Genomic DNA, 17,197 nt, shown 5'->3' on the forward strand with positions numbered 1-17,197 from the left:
AGAACCAGCACAGCAATGTGGACTTTGATCCAAGGCTCAAGTCCCCCAAAAAGCACTACTTAGTGATGATCATGGAGTTTTTAGTCTTATTTATCCAATCTGTCTAATCCTAAATGGTGAATAGCTGAAACCCTGTTGAGGTTTTCATCCCCAGCCATCACATGAACCAGCCGGACAGACTGATTTAATCTCAAAAGTAAAGTTGAACTGGAACTTCTAGTAGTACTGTGCAATTGCATCACCTCAAAGCCGGAGACCATCCTTCATAGGACTTTGAAGCAAAAGCGAACATGCACCCATCAGCGAACTAACATGGATTTTATTAATAGTGGGTGATCTTACCATGAAATTCTGAAGCCAAGGCTTTCTCTACAACTTGCCTGTGGAAACTGCCTTGATCAGGTCATCTAGATTGCTGGTAAAACCTCAACGGCAGTCATCACTGCCATGAACACCTTCTGCACCTTAGCCAGGCCAAAGGGAGTTGGACCCTTAACTGGCCAAACATTTTGTGCTCTGTGGTCCTCTTATGAGAGATAAAGGATTGTTCTATGGAAGTTTGACTCCATACCTTTCCTGCAGACAGAAAGTAGTGATACTTGGAGTTCCTTTCCCCCTAATAATAAGCTCTTCAATTTTTCTTCTGAGGATGGAAGAGCTTCAGGGCCCTTTTAGACTCCACATTTGCTTCATAGCCACAGCTTACAGCACACACGGTAAACACAAAGGCTAAAATTGTTGTCCTAATTAGAACAGCCTTTAAAACCAGGTTTCTTCAAATACTTGGATGCCTCTCCAAGGTCAGCAAATTAGACCTGGGCCAATAAGACTGCAATCCCTCTGAGCTGGTGCAACCACATCTCTAGCATAGTCCACATTTTACAATATATTCCAAATCGAGGGGAAGACAATCTGTTTCATATTCAGCTGAAACAATGACTTGACAGGAACCAAAGAGATCTGAGGGCCTGATTCAGCTTTGGGAATAGAGTAAGATATAGCAAGTAACTATGAATCTGAACAAATCATGTTGCAATGCAAGGGGTGCAAATACATAATTTTTATGCATGCAGGGTAAATACTGGCTGCTTTTGCATGTAGCCAACAAATACTTCACAGCTTTATTTTTACACTGCAATTTAAATATCAGTTTGGACACACCCCACCCAAATCTCTCTGCACATATTACATCTGCCCCACCTGCAGTGTAACATGGTTTTACCAAGCTGCACAGTTACTTGCTATATCTAAAGGTGGGTACATACAGGACGATTTTCATTCGGGGAGAAAATCGTCCTGTGTGTCCCCGGCAGGGGTGTGCTCAGTGTTGTTAGCAACACTGAGCACAACACTGAATGAAATCAATAATGATTTCGTTCAGTGCCAGGCTCCCTCCATCATCCCCGAACATGTCCAACCTAATAATATCAACAGGTTGGACAGGAAGTTTGGACAATGAACGAAAACTAAAAACAAACGGGAGTGCGCTTTTGTGATTTTCGTTCATCGTTATACCTCTGAAACTGAACGATTATTTGAACGATTAGTTAACAACAAATCGTCCCGTGTGTACGCACCATTACTCTATTTCCAAAGCTGAATCGGGCCCTGAGTCACTAATGTTTAGCAGTGACGAATCTTACCTAGTCTGGGGACATTCCTTTTTCTCTCCATTTCTAACTACTAGTAATTCTTACCCTACATACGGGGATTCATGAAAACATTTTTCTAGTCAACTATTACCACTTACTTAAATCCCATTTTAGGCTACACATTTAAAGTTGTAAAACAATAAGCACCTGGTAAACACACCAGCTACTGTGGAACTACAAGCCCAGGGAGGCCCCTGGACTTGGTACCACAATAACTAAAGAGGAATTTATAACCTATTGTGGATTTCAATTACAGTATAAAAATAACTACCATCAGTGGGAGCACTTTAGGCAACTTATTGTTCTAAAACTATATACTCCGAATTTTCAATTTGGTTCCATAAAAAGGAATAAAGTTTTGAACTGTATGCTAAATACATTGCAATAAAAAAATAAATAAATTATTATCACAGGGAGCCTAAGTATAGACCCAGTTTTTAGGAGACAGATATTTTAGAATAGAAACTATACAAACTAGCATCACAACAATGGCCTGGCAATGTCAATTTTTGCACAGGTTGCAGTGTAAACTTACCCCTTAGAAACTCCAGTACGGTCAGTTATTATTTTTACCTCTTTCACAGCTCCAAATTTAGAAAAAAAATCTTTTATTTCAATTTCATCCATCTGAAAAACAAAAAACAGCAAAAATTTACATTGGAAAACAATATATATATACACAGGTTGAGTCTCCCATATCCAAAATGCTGGGGACTAGAAGTTTTTTGGATATCGGATTTTTCCATGTTTCGGAGTATTTGCATACCATAATGGGATATCTTGGAAATTTTGACATAGCCAGAAGGTAATTTTACACAATATTTTTTATATATTGTGCATCAAATAAAGTTATCTACATACATGAATTTCATTTGTTTCCAATACAGCCATGGCCAAAAGTATTGAGAATGACACAAGTATTGGTTTTCACAAAGTTTGCGGCTTCAGTGTTTTTATACCTTTTTGTCAGATGTTACTATGGTATACTGAATAAAATGACAAGAATTTCATAAGTGTCAAAGGCTTTTATTGACAATTACATCAAGTTTATGCAAAGAGTCAATATTTGCAATGTAGACCCTTCTTTTTCAAGACCTCTGCAATTAGCCCTGGCATACTGTCAATCAAATACTGGGGCACATACTGACTGATGCCTGCCCATTCTTGCCTAATCAATGCTTTAAGTTTGTCAGAATTTGTGGGTTTTTGTTTGTCCACCCGCTTCTTAAGCATTGACCACAAGTTCTCAATGAGATTAATGTCTGGGGAGTTTCCAGGTCATGGACTCAAAATTTCTATGTTTTTTCCACTTAGTTATCACTCGTCTTATGGCAAGGTGCTCAATCATGCTGGAAAAGGCATTGTTCATCACCAAACTGTTCTTAGATAGTTGGGAGAAGTTGCTCTAGTAGGATGTTTTGGTACCATTCTTTATTCATGGCTGTGCTCTTAGGAAAAATTGTGAATGAGCCCACTCCCTTGGCTAAGAAGCAACCCCAACACATGAATTGTCTCAGGATGCTTTACTGTTGGCATGACACATGACTGATGGTAGTGGAATCCATATAGGACAAAGAGGGAGTCAGAAGTAGTACGGGCCACATAGATATTTAGAGCACGGACCATATCCAAAGAGGGCTCACCTGCCGAGAGGTCTGAACCATAATTTCCTCATTTAGGTGGAAACGAGACACCACTTTGGGAAGGAAGCCCAGGCGTGTTCTATGAAGCGCCCTGTCCCAATGAAAAATTAGAAAAAGGGAGCGACTTGATAGTGCCCCTAAATCAGATACAAGAAGAAATAGCCAGAAGAAAGTCTTCGAAGTGAGCCACTTGACATCCGCTGATTCCAGGGGGTCGAATGGAGGTTCCTGAAGTACGTGAAGCACCACTAACAAATCCCATGGAGCCACAGGAGGAACAAAGGTAGGTTGTATACTTAGAACACCTTGCAGGAAGGTGTAAAAATCCGATAGAGGGGCAATTCTGCAATGGAACCAGATGGACAAAGCAGAGACGTGTACTTTCAGAGATGTGAGGTAGAGGCCTAGATCTAATCCAGCCTGCAGAAAGGCAAGTATTCTATAAACCTTAAAAACTTGAGGGTCATAGTTTCTAGGAGCACACCATTGGAAATATGTATGCCATATTCAGTGACAAATTCTGGCTGAGGCCGGTTTACGTGCTCTGAGAATGGTCTGGACAACAGAGCTGGAAAATCCCTTAGCCATTAGGAGGGATGTCTCAAGAGCCGAGCAGTTAAAGACAGACGGGCTAGGTTTGGATGTAGACAGGGACCCTGAGACAACAGGTCTACTCGTAGGGGAAGTTGAAGAGGAACATCTTTGGAGAGACTCTGAAGATCGGAGTATCAATGGCATCTGGGCTAAGCTGGAGCAATCAACAGGACTGTGCCCCCTTCCTGCTTGAACTTCCGAAGAACTTGAGGAAGCAGGGATATTGGGGGAAAGAGATATGCCAAATGGAAGGTCTATTTCACTGACAAGGCGTCCACGAAGGCTGTGTAAGGGTCCGTTGTCCTGGTTCCATATACTGGAAGTTTGTTGTCTTGAGGCCATGAGATCCACATCCGGCAGACGCCATTTGTCCACCAGGAGTTGAAAGACTTCTGGATGTAGATACCACTCTCCTGCATGCACATCGTGACGGCTGAGGAAATTTGCTTCCCAATTGAGAACTCCTGCGATAAATACCGCAGAGATGGTGTTCAGTCCATGTGAGAATGTGGTACACTTCTACCATTGCTGCCCAACTCCGAGTGACTCCTTGGTGACTGAGGTAGGCCACTGCCGTGGCGTTGTCGGACTGTACTTTTCCTGGCCTGCCCTGAAGAATATCCTGAGCTAGAGTGAGAGCTCTGAAGATGGCTCGAAATTCCAAGACATTGATTGGTAACTACCTCGACTGAGGTCCAGCGGCGCTGGAAGGAGTATTTGTCAGTCACTGCACCCCACCCTCGGAGGTCTGCGTCCATGGTGAGAGCCCAGTCTGGTAGCCAAAGGGGCGACCCTTGTCTAAATGGAATGTTTGTAGCCACCAGGCTAGGGACAGGCGAACCTCCGGGGGGAGGCCCATCGTCAGGGATCGAAGTAGATGGTGTAGCCCATTCCACCTGGAGAGGATCAGGTGTTGAAGGGGCCTGGAGTGAAACTGAGCAAACTCCATGTGGACACCATTGATCCCAATGTCTGCAGTGCAGTGTGAATTGACTCGGCGACTGCGGAGCAGTTTGCGCACTCTGTTATATTAAGGAGATTTCGTCTGTTGTTGTTAATCCTCTGAACTGGAGAGTCCAAGAGGGCTCCTAAATGCATCATTCTTTGAGAAGGTGTCTGTGAAGACTTTTTCCAGTTGCCACTCGTGTATTTGCAGGAAGGCAATTGTTACCTGCAGATGGCAGTGAAGAACCTCTGGGGAGCTGGCCAACAGCAAGAGGTCGATTATGTACGGAAGTAGTCTGATCCTTTGACGACGAAGGGAGGCACCATCACTGCCATGATTTTGGTAAAGACCCGAGGGGCCGTTGAGAGGCCAAACAGTAGGGCTTGAAATTGGTAACGCTCCTGTAGGATAGCAAACCAGAAATATTGTGGATGAGAAGGCGCTATAGGTATATGTAGGTAAGCGTCTTGAATGCCCAGAAACACCATAAAATCCCCAGGCTCCGTAGATAGGATAATAGAGCTGAGGGTTTCCATACGAAACCTGGGCACCCTGATAAACATGTTCAGAGATTTGAGGTTGAGGATAGGCCAATGAGACCTGTTGGGCATCTGAACTAAGAAAAGGGGAGAATAATAGCCCTTGCCTTGTTGTGAGGAGGGTACCGGAATTATTACCGTTGAATTCAGTAAGGACTGAATGGCTTTTTGGAGCAGCGGGGCCTTGCTTGGGTCTGATGGAGGCCCTGTTCAAAAGGACTGCTGGGGGGGGGGGGGGGGGGGGAGGGTCGCCTTAGGAAGGATAGAGCATATCCTTGGGAGACCACTTCTCTTGCCCAGACGTCTGATGTGGTCTGACGCCAAACCTGGGTGAATTGAAGTCGACCTCCCACCCTGAGAGCCCCCAGAGAGAGGCCCGCCCTTGTCAGGCTGTAGGCTTGTCTTCAGATGTGGACGTCTAGTAGTCCAGGCTTGTTTGGCCCTAGGCTTGGAGGCCTTGGCTGATGCCTGCTGTCGTGGAAAGGACTGAACCATAGTTTTTCCTTGAGGGTGAAAGGACCGAAACGTATATGTAGAGGGCAGGAACGCAGTCTTGGAAGCTGCCAAAGTAGTCACAATTGTATCTAATTCTGGACCAGATAGGATATCTCCAGAATAAGGAAGAGACTCCAGAGCCCTTTTTGAGCCAGTCTGCTTTCCAGGAACGGAGCCAAACAATACGACAAGCCACTACCGAAGTGGCACATATCCTGGAGGCCAGGAGAGTCGTATCCATAGCTGCTTCTCCCAAGTAGGAGGCTGCATCTCTAATGTGAGATATGTAGGATAGTTGTACCCTTAAAGCATCAGTGGGTAATGTCTCTTCTAGGGCCTCAGCTCAACTCTCAATGGCTTTTGCCACCCAGGCCTTAGCCCTAGCAGGACGAGTAATAGCTCATGTAAGTGAGTATATGGATTTGTGGCAAGCTTCTATACACCTATCTGTAGCCTCCGTCAAGCAGGTGGCACTATGTATGGGTAAGGTGGCATTCTTAACCAGACGTGTTACATAAGAATCCACTGCTGGGGGATTCATGCTTCACTCAAGTGATCAGATAGCTGGTCAGAGTGAGGGAACTCTGGTAAAACTACCTTTTGTCATTTAAAAAGTGTTTTTTTTCTCAGGAGAAGAGTTTCTCTTCTAATTGTATAGATTTTACAGCTCTAACCAGAGCAGGTATATTTAATTTAGAGGGTGTCTCCTGAGACTGAGTGAGAGAGGTCTGCGTCTTCTGCCTTCACAGATGATATATATGAGAATCAGATAACTGGGTGGACTGGGAAGATCACATAGCATGTTTAGTAGGTTTAGGCTTTTACTTTTGCAGTATTTGCTGAAAAACTATAGAGGTATTAGCCAAACCCTGTAATGAGGTAGACAGTACATCTACCCATGGGGGAGGCAACGGATTTGCAGGGAGTACCTGCTGTGGCCATCCCACAGGGGGGGCAACCCCGAGGACTGCTAAGTGGCCCGCAATCTTTGTCAGTATATGAGAAAAGGCAGCCCAGGGTGGGTCCTGAGTAGGAGGAGGCACGGGCCCTGAGTCTGTGCAACAATTAGTACAGATACCATCCTGAATGAGGTCCTCTGGGGCTAAGCCCGCTGAGCAGGACCAATAAGACACCAGAGTAGGAGCAGCAGCATCACCCAGCTTGTTATTCTTTCTTCTGCCAGACATAGCCACAAGAATAAAATACACGGTATGATATAGTGCAGTGAACACCCTGCAGTATGTGTAATATGGCACAGTGTAGTGTGCAATCGCACTATATAGTATGTGACAGCCCTTACAAATATATATGGGAGATGTGAGGTACAATTAACCCCCTATACCTTAGTATGTCAGGGTAAATCAGAATAAATGGAAAGGTATAAGCTGACAGTATAGAAAGTAGAGATCAGCGCTAGCACAAGTCACATACAAACGCAGAGAAAAACATTATATATCTGAAATTGGCACTACAATCAACTACACAGATCTCAGTGGCTGGTAGGCTATAGTACTGTATAACTTGGCCTGTGGGAGAGGTATACAGGGAAGACTGGACCCTGCGTTCCTGGAGACTTTTGAAGCAGAAAATGGCTGTCGCAAGCCTCTGAGGGGGCGAAGGATAAGGGAGTAGCAGCTCAGGGAACGGCTAGACCGCAGTGGAATGGCGCCGTGAGCTGGGGGAGGGGTCTTCTCCCCGTGCCGACATTAACCACCAGGTCCCCCTGGCCTGTCAATATGCCTCTGCGCCAGTATAATAATGCCCCGTGGTCTAGTGGAGTCGTGGGCGCACCAGAGTCCATATCAGCGCCTCAGGTCCGTCTAGTGAGACCGTAGGTTAGACTGCGCAAAGACGCGGGCCCCGCCTTGCCTGTCCCCTGGATTCCTGGCTGCAGTCTGGGGGAGCCTGCTAGCTAGTCCCCCTCAGAGCACCACCGGTGCTTGGTGTCATGGCGCTGCACAGGGGTGATGGAGCAGCAGCGCAAGGGACAGTCTCTTGCTGCTGCTCAGTGTAAAATAGTAGAAAAAAATAAAATCATAAAAATAAGCTTGGGCTGCTTGAAACAGACCCACTGTTAAAAATGGTGACCCAGCTCCTGCAGGACACCAACAAAACTGGGTTGCTCTCAGGCTGTGGGCAGGGTATAGGGGGAAGGACCGGGGCATCCTGGGATTGAAAAGCTTTGCTATTGGTGTCCAGTCCTCCAAGGTCCCACCTCCCTGTGGAGCCCTATGACCCTGAAGCAGAAACTGATCTATAACTGAAAATCTCTTGACTTGAAAATTTGAATTTCACAGATTTCTTAAGATATGTCTGACACACAAGTGGACTTATTCAAGGTATAATACATTTTACACTGACATTTTAAAGACATGATAAAATCTCCAGCACTAATTTGATGCACACTTGTCAATCATTAACTGATCACAAACAATGTAACGTCAATGAACAAGCCCAGCAATAACAAAAACATACACAAATTATAATAGACCTGCTTCACCCAACCCCGAGGAGGAAATGTATGCCATCAGATCACTTGTGTACAGCATCCAATTTTGGACTATTGTGTGCGCTGTAACATCAGTTAATTTAACTTTAAATAAATGGAATTTTAATGATAACATATAAGAAAAATGAGCATTATGGTAAAACTTACGCATACCTACATGTATCTATAACGCCCTCTCACCAGCATTGTCTCCGGTTTGCTATACATCAACACTTCCAATTTCGGGCTCTACCCTTTGGCCTATCCACAGCACTACGGGTATTTACCAAAGTTATGGCTATCATGGCGACCCATTTGCAGAGTCAAGGTGTCCAGCTGCTACCATATCTGGATGACCTCCTGCTATTAGAGGGAAGTGCTCCACCGCCATCTGCAACTAATAATTGTTTTTCTACAAGCACATGGGTGGTTAATCAATTGGAAAAAGTTCTCCCTGAATCCCTCATAGAGGATGATGCATCTGGGAGCCCTGCTGGATTCTCAACAGCAGATAATCTTTCTAACTTCAGACAAGATCTCCACATTACAACTACGAGTACGCAGATGCCTGAACAGTCGCTGGGTGTCAATCCACTAAGTGATGCAGGTTTTGGGATCCATGGTGTCCACCTTCGACAAGGTGGAACATGCTCAGTTTCATTCCAGGCCTCTGCAATGGCTGATCCTCTCCACGTGGAACAGCTTACTCCATCAGATCAAAGCTCAGACAATGGTGCTCTCTCTGGAGGTACGTCTGTCTCTGTCTTGGTGGCTACTGACATCTCATCTAACCAAGGGTCACCCCTTTTGGATCCCGGACTGGGTTATCCTAACAATGGACGGCAGTCTCCAAGGCTGGGGCGCAGTGACGGGTTTGCACTCCTTTCAGGGCCGTTGGACAGCGGTCAAAACAACTCTACCAATCAACATATTGGATCTTTGGGCTGTTTACAGCTGGCCAAACACATACTTCAGGGCAAACCCGTGCAAGATTAGTCTGACAAAACGCCACAACGGTGGGTTACATCAGCCATCAAGGAGGCACTCTAAGTCGGGCAGCAATGACAGAAGTGTCACATTCTGCTTATCTTGTATGGCCCAGCGCTTCCATAGTCAACATTCCTAAAACTGGTGTGTCCCCACACACACACTCCCTCATCCCCTCTCAATTGACACCAACCATCTGGGTGTCATTCTTTATTTTGTCCTCTCATTCATCACATACTGTTCAGCCATGGGCAATAGTTTTGAGAATGACAAGTATTGGTTTTCACAAAGTTTGCTGCATCAGTGTTTTTAGACCTTTAGGTCAGATGTTACTATGGTATACTGAAGTAAAATTACAAGCATTTCATAAGTGTCAAAGGCTTTTATTGATAATTACATTAGGTTCATGCAGAGAGTCAATATTTGCAGTGTTGATCCTTCTTTTTCAAGACCTCTGCAATTCGCCCTGGCATGCTGTCAACTTCTTGGCCACATACTGACTGATGGCCGCCCATTCTTGCCTAATCAAAGCTTGGAGTTTGTCAGAATATGTGGGTTTTCGTTTGTCCACCCGCCTATTGAGGATTGACCACAAGCTCTCAGTGGGATTAAGGTCTGGGAGTTTCCTGACCATGGACCCAAAAATAAAATTTTGAAGTTTTGTTTCCCGAGCCACTCAGTTAACACTTTTGCCTTATGGCAAGGTGCTCCATCATGCTGGAAAAGGCATTGTTCGTCACCAAACTGTTCTTGGATGGCTGGGAGAATTCTCCCCACACTCATTCACCTAACCTCCCAGCCTTTAAACATGCCCTTAAGACTCACTTTTTCACTGAAGCCTAATAGCTGCTCCTAAGTATCCAGCCTCTTCACTCCCCAACTCAGCTCCCCTCTCCCTTTATGCATCCACCCAGACATACTAGATCTCTACTATAAAGAAAAAAGCATATCCAGGTTTTCTTCTTTTCAATTTACAGCTTAATATTACACTTTCTAAACAAACAATAGAACATTTGTGAATTACAGCCATTGCAAATAATGTTAACATATAGAATATTCAAGCTCAAACCATAATATAATAAAATATCTAAGAAAGATTACCCGAATATCAATTCCTCCAACAAAAACTGTGTTTGGCATTATTTTACCCTCAGGTAACACATAACCATGGTTTGGCTGATCCTCTTCAGGGGGACTCTCACTTCTTGGTGCAGACTATAAAACAGGAGACATAAAACAATTTAATAGATATTCTATGTAAAATTAAACAAACCGTTCCTTGTTTTACCATTACACGTTTTGTATCACTGCTATCGGTCTGAGCTCCTCCTTTAGAATGAGAGCTCTCACGAGCAGGGTCCTCTTCCCTCATGTGCTTCTCCTTTCCCTTACTTATACTATCATTAAGGCTGGGTACACACCTAAAGATTTTCTGTCCAACCATCCAACTAGTTGATTGGTTGGAATGAAAATCTGGTAAGGTATGAAAGCAAATGACAACAGCAATTTGCTCCAAATGCCGGAAAATGGACAAAAACTGTTGTGTGAACAAATTGTTTAGATCAAACATTTAAACAAAACTTGTGTGAACGACCATTTTTATCTGTTTTCTGGCATTTAGGAGCAAATTGCTGATCAGTTACTCCCATAAGTTACCAGATTTTCATTCCAACCAATCAACTAGTTGGATGGTTGGACAGAAAATCTTTAGGTGTGTACCCAGATTTACTCCGAACTCCCCACAATGACACCAAGGGCGGAATTCAATTGTTTCCAGCCCCCTTCGCACCCGATGGAGCTATTCAATTGTTGCTCCTGTCGGGAACGATCAGCTGCCAGCGCTCCATTTCCGCTTGCAGCCCCAGGGGGGTGCGAGCTTAAATGGGCGAATAGTGACCTGTTTGGGCGCCCAAATGGCACTTTTCGCGATCGTCACTTTAGACGGGAGACCCAGAACGCGAAAACAATTGAATACCGCCCCAAGCACTTGATTGCTGGGGCCCTGCTGCTTAATTGTTACGACTACTAATACAGCAAAGTGTATAAACCATGTCCTTGCCCTGCATTGTTTGATACTGTTAACAGGTTTCATGTGTTCTCATTTGCTTATGTACCTTATAAGGCACTACAGAACCCTTGTGGCGCCTTATAAAGGATAATATTTAAACTTGAACAGGTATGCCACCATTTGACATCCTCATACTGTACTTGGAATTAATCCCCCAGAAAGCAGATTGGGGTCCCTGCTGTCCCCTTAACCTCCAATGGCAGATATCTACATATTGGACCCTCATACAGGATACATACCCACTGGCATCTTAGAAGTAGTCTTCAGCTGTAGGAAATTGTCTTATAAATGTGCGATGTGCATGTTACTAGCACTTGCCAAATTGCTGAAATTAGACAAATGCATGGCTATGGACACAATTACACCAAGAGCAATAACTTGTCAGATGTGTTTAGTACTATAGGTGGGTACCCAGAGACTGTGCGATGCAACAACACATTGTGCACTGTATATACTGCATGATCCGGTATACAACGTCACCATGTGTCGTTACATGCTGCATTTAACAGCACAGAGTCGTTCATTGCATCTTCCAATCTGCTGGGCAAAACAGCATATGGGACGATGCAATGACCGAATGTCGTGTATGCGCAATTAGGTGTACAAACTGCACAATCCGTATAACACATCATTCCAACCTGCGCTTAAATATATTGTATACTATGTACCCAGTTTAACTCCAATGCCAATGTTTATGGTACCTTAAGTCAACAAATCTATTATTTAGGAATAATGGTGCAAATATAAAAAAAAATAAAGGGACACAGCAACAGATTCTTCGTTAAAAAAATAAAGGGGGCACCCATAAGTTTAACTGAAAAAGGAGGCACATATGATTTTTATTTCATAAGGGTGCATACAATTTTAATAAATAGTAGGGGACCACTTTTTCTTTTTACTCCTAGTATCTACCAGCCAATTGTACTAGGAAGGGTCTGGTTTGCGGCATTTTCAAAGCCGCCGTGAAAAGCTCACATTGATAATTTACCCACCCCATACTTTTTGGAACTTAAAATGCAAAACTAAACATTTTTCGCCCACCAATTCTATCAAAGCACTTGCCACACACCTATCTTCCCAACCTCATTATGCAAGTAAATTTACTGGTGCAAATCATTACAACGTAACAGGGAGACCATCCTTAGCTGGTCAGTTTAGTGTACATGTGTTTGCATGGCACATAAAATACCAATGCCTCCTGGCTTTGCAATGAGAAGCCGCAAGCATGCAGAATGTTTTTGTTTTGCACTGACTAAAATGATGGCTTTTAAATTTGCTTAATCACAAACATACTAATACATTATACATTCCTCACTATTTGTAATTCTCCAAAATATTAACTAATAGAAGTTCACCATTTCAGTATTTTCATAGTTTGCCTTATTTTCCCCCTGTAATCCCTTTACCTTCTCCCCTACATCTGTTGCCAAGCAACTTGAAGCACATGGGGACATGGTTGGTGATTAGGGAGAGGCACAATATTACAGGGGATGAGCCCGAAGTCACTGATGGGCAGGGCCAGGTCCAGAAAATATACGATAACTCAGATTATAAGCAAGAAATCCACCACTTTCATTTCATCTTGGGCTGTTCTAAATGATCCCAAAAATGGCTAATTTTATATTTTTTTTCAGACTATACAAGGTTTGATAATATTTCAAAAATTATTCTTATTTGTGTCTAAGGGGCATATGTATCAAAGCTTGATGTGAGATAAAATTGTGATATATATTTCACCAATCAGCCCCAAACTATCATTTCTTAAACACAGCCTGCAAAATTTAAGTTAGAAGCTGATTGGTTGGTGATATATATCTCACAATTTTATCTCACATCAAGCTTTGATGCATATGCCCCTATATCTTCATAGATTTATCAGTGGTAACATAATTCCTTCCAAAATGTAATTAGCCTTTTAGGGGTTTATTTACTAAACTACCACATAGGGCAGGGGTTCCCAACCACGGTCCTCAAGGCACACTAACAGTCCGGGTTTTAAGGATAGCCATAGTTGAGCACAGGTGACTTAATTAGTACCCTAGTTATTTTGATTTAACCATCTGTGCTTAAGCATGGATATCACTAAAACAAGGACTGTTAGTGTGCCTTGAGGACAGAGGTTGGGAATCACTGACATAGGGGCATATCCTATTAGCCCCAAAGTGCCGCCTGACACCAGCACTTATCGTGGATATTTTGCGGGACCTGATGTGTCCCGAAAAAGAATCCACGAAGTACCATTTTTTCATACCGAAAACACATAGGTCTGCGAGTTTATCGCAGACTATGTGTTGTCATGAGATATATAGGATAGGGTGAAAAAATAACGGCAAAAAAAAACAGATTATCGGAAAAAAATCCTTGTTTTTCGCCAATCTCAGGGATCAAATAGCGCACAAACAATGTTCGGGGCTAATTGGATACCGCCCTCAGTACTAAACCACTAAAAATGTGTTTAAATCCAAATTTTAAAAGGACAATGTTTTTAATAGCAAAACAAACCCCTTAGGTTGCAGGCAATTGCAGGTTACGCGCAATTCAAATTGTGGTGCATTGGGAGCGTAACACTCATTTTGCCTCGCTAGCAGGAAAATGAGCAAAGTAGCTGTACTGTAATTATCAATGGGTGCAGTCACAAATCACTGACAAGTGAATTGCACCTTTAACGTTCGCTACTATTAAATAAAAATTCCACAGAACACAATTTATATATAACTGAACGCAAATAAACATTGGCAGTTTAGATAAATAAAATCACAAAACCCCATTTATCTTCATATACCAAACCTCTGTCCTACAAAGCCTTTAATAGTACAAGATTTGGGGGCCTATTTATCATTAAATATTTGCAGCATTTTCCCAGAAAACACCTTGTTTCAGGGTATATACGCTAATATTAAGTATGCCCCAGATGTACTACGGAGGGTTCCTCCATTTCCGACAGCAGCCACAACCCCTATATATGAGGGTTGCAAATCTGTAAGATATACCAAGCTCCGGATTGCAAAGTATCAGTTTAACCCCCATAGCTTACGCCATCTGAAGATGGCATGGTGCTGCTGTAGCCTATATGCTATACTTTGCAGAATTTACATATATGCATTACTCCCGATAAGAGAAATGCAGAGACCGCTGATGCCTGTGTGCGCTATTTCATACATTACGGCAGCATTATCATATACAGCTAAGCGATCATGGGAATTAAAATCGTGCCCAGATCGCATTGAGTATAGGATTCTTGATAAATGGGCCTCTCTCGTTTCAGAGATCTTTCTAAAACGGTCACAGCATTGCCAAAGGTCCTTAAAAACACTGACCCCTTCCAAAATGACAAATTTCTACCCAGTTGAGTGACAGCTATGCTCCTAACTCAACTTGCTCCTGCCTATAAAATCCATTATGAGACCCCCAAGACTAGCAGATTACAGGCAAGTGGGACTTTTAAGATTTTATTTACCTCCCATGAGAGCTAAATGTTAATTTTGGGTTAACTTAAATTAATTTTACCTCACAAACTGCAATGATGTCAGAAATATGAGATCCTAACAAAACCATCTGTGACCCCAAAACGAGAACAACGCCTGACACTCTAGTCAGAATTGATCTGAACATTTTCCATACATGCTCAAGAGTCTGGAACTTGTATACTGTAACTGCTGTCAGTGTGTGACTGTCAGATGCACTAATAGGCACCCAGGCAATCCAGTTTCGGGCATCTAGATTGCTCAGTCATCCAGATATGGGGTCAAATTGTAAACTATTCCTATTACTTGCCAGGGTGTGGTCCGCATTAGTGAAGAACTTCAGATCCATTTTATACCCATACTCTATACAGTAATGCATTTTTACGGTGATATCCCCATTTTCTCTGATAGCTCATGCATTTGCTGTACGTAGCCCTTATCTAAATACAATGTGTAGCCTGGGCACAGCATTGGCAGCATCCAGCAATGGTAATTTATAGCCTGGGTCCAGCAATGGCAAACAGCCATGGATCTTACAAACAGAAGTGCAGCACTTACACATACATGTAGGACATTTACATTACATTAGAATGATTGAGGAAAAATCTCCCCCCAAATCTAATACATACACATCCCATAGAAGCACTTTTATTAGATTATAATCTAGAATAAAGGCAGCTGCACATTCTGTCTTCAGTCTGCAGAATGTAGGAGATGGCTTCCATGTGCCACAGGCACCCTCTGGCTTTAGGGGACAAGAAAATCCTGGCAAGAGAAACAGACTGAGTATAACGCTGCATCTCTGCTCCTCACTGTGCAATAATCTGTTATTATCTACTTCATACTAATTACTACACAGGCACAAGGATTAATATATTAACAGTCAGGGTAAAAAGGAATAGTTATAATATGGCGGCCAGGCGTGTAAGCGATCACGGTGACGCCTCAGCCAGCAAATACCCCGGTATTACTGTGAGATGCCGGAACCAGGAGCCCAATCATTGCTCTGCAGGCGGATTGTACAATCTAATCGCAGCGATACCCTCGGTGTAACGAGCACTCCTCCACGCTAAGGGTAATAGCGCCGGTATAGGGGAGGGAGAGGGGTTAGCGATCAAAAATTGGGGCATAATAAACCTCCGAGATCATCATCAGGTAGAAAGTATGACAGTGTAGGCCCAGCTCCATAATACACAATCACCCGGGAACCCGCCCGCTCACCCCACCCGGGCCCCGCACACACATGACGCGATCATTGCACAGGCAGCAGCGTGTGCGGAGCAGTCATACAGTCATTACGGGTAAAAGCCGGGCGGAGTACTCACGCTACATGACGATCTAAGAACAACTATACTATTACTCACCATTGTCAACAACGAAAACTTAAAACAACAATTAAAACCCCCAAACAGCTGGGAACACAGAACACGCCGCCAGCAACTCTAACACAACAGCAGCGACTGAGGGGGCGGCCGCGCCGGCGTGTCCTACTTATAGCCTTCCCCGGAGCAGCGCACTCCCGGGGGCGGGGGGAAGAGGCTTCATGCTGCACTTGGGACAGTCTATCCTGGGGGTCCGCCCTGTCTGCCTCTTCCATCCAGGGCTGTCTCGTCGTCACTAGTCTGTTATTACAGGCGTATAGGTGTATATAACGGGTATTATAATATGCGGCCAGTAAGGTTATGACATGTGTTCCTCTGTATTCATACCTAATGCTTTGCTATCAGTACAAGTAGCTGCGCAGCGCGCCATTGCCTGACCCTTAGCCGCGCCATTGCTACCCTCACTCCTTATTACATGGCTGCAGTCACAGTGTGCTGGCTGGGTGATCAGCCGGTGGCGTGTGCACAGTACATAGGGCCTGATTTACTACCGATCGCAAAAGCGATTACACACGCAGTTCAACTGCGATAATATGCTAATCCATTGCAAACGCTATGCCACCGCAGCACTACATAAGGACGCCCACCTTTTACCTTACATCCGTAATGTTTAGCAAGACTGCAAAAACATTGGTACAATTGAGTACCATCGTCGCCTCATGCACACTTGCACAAGCTCTGACCTTACTCAGAATTGCCAACTTCATTGCACGCTATGAGGCCTCAGGCTGCGTAGTGCAAAGCAGTGGATAATTTATGCATGCTTCTGCAACGGCGTTCAAACGCACTGGCACGCCTGTGTTTCCCCAATCACCACCCACTAACGGCACTTCCTGTCAATCACTTTGTGATGGGTCTGCGTGGACACTGCAGTGCATACTACGCATGCGCAGTACGCAACAATCGTCCAATTGCATGTGTGATCGCAGTTGCGATCAG

General features: G+C 43.9%; 1 protein-coding gene across 6 annotated transcripts in view; it reads right to left on the minus strand.

Annotated features, from left to right (window-relative positions):
- Positions 1-16,349, minus strand: part of DAZL (deleted in azoospermia like) — a 68,097-nt gene extending 51,748 nt beyond the window's left edge. For 3 of the 6 annotated variants that reach the window (XM_088463329.1, XM_088463305.1, XM_088463292.1), the window contains exons 1-3: positions 16,241-16,349; positions 10,446-10,559; positions 2,188-2,279 (exon numbers count right to left, since the gene is read on the minus strand). In XM_088463329.1, the coding sequence (XP_088319455.1) occupies positions 2,188-2,279; positions 10,446-10,559; positions 16,241-16,243 (209 nt within the window). In that variant the 5' untranslated portion in view covers positions 16,244-16,349. Of the gene's footprint in view, positions 1-2,187; positions 2,280-10,445; positions 10,560-11,651; positions 11,739-16,240 lie in introns of those variants that run through there. The other 3 variants (XM_088463301.1, XM_088463318.1, XM_088463311.1) reach the window with 2 other exon arrangements.
- Positions 16,350-17,197: the final 848 nt, after the last annotated feature.

Source organism: Taudactylus pleione, unplaced genomic scaffold (assembly GCF_031769625.1).
Source record: "Taudactylus pleione unplaced genomic scaffold, aTauple2 ptg000053l, whole genome shotgun sequence".
Taxonomy (NCBI): domain Eukaryota; kingdom Metazoa; phylum Chordata; class Amphibia; order Anura; family Myobatrachidae; genus Taudactylus; species Taudactylus pleione.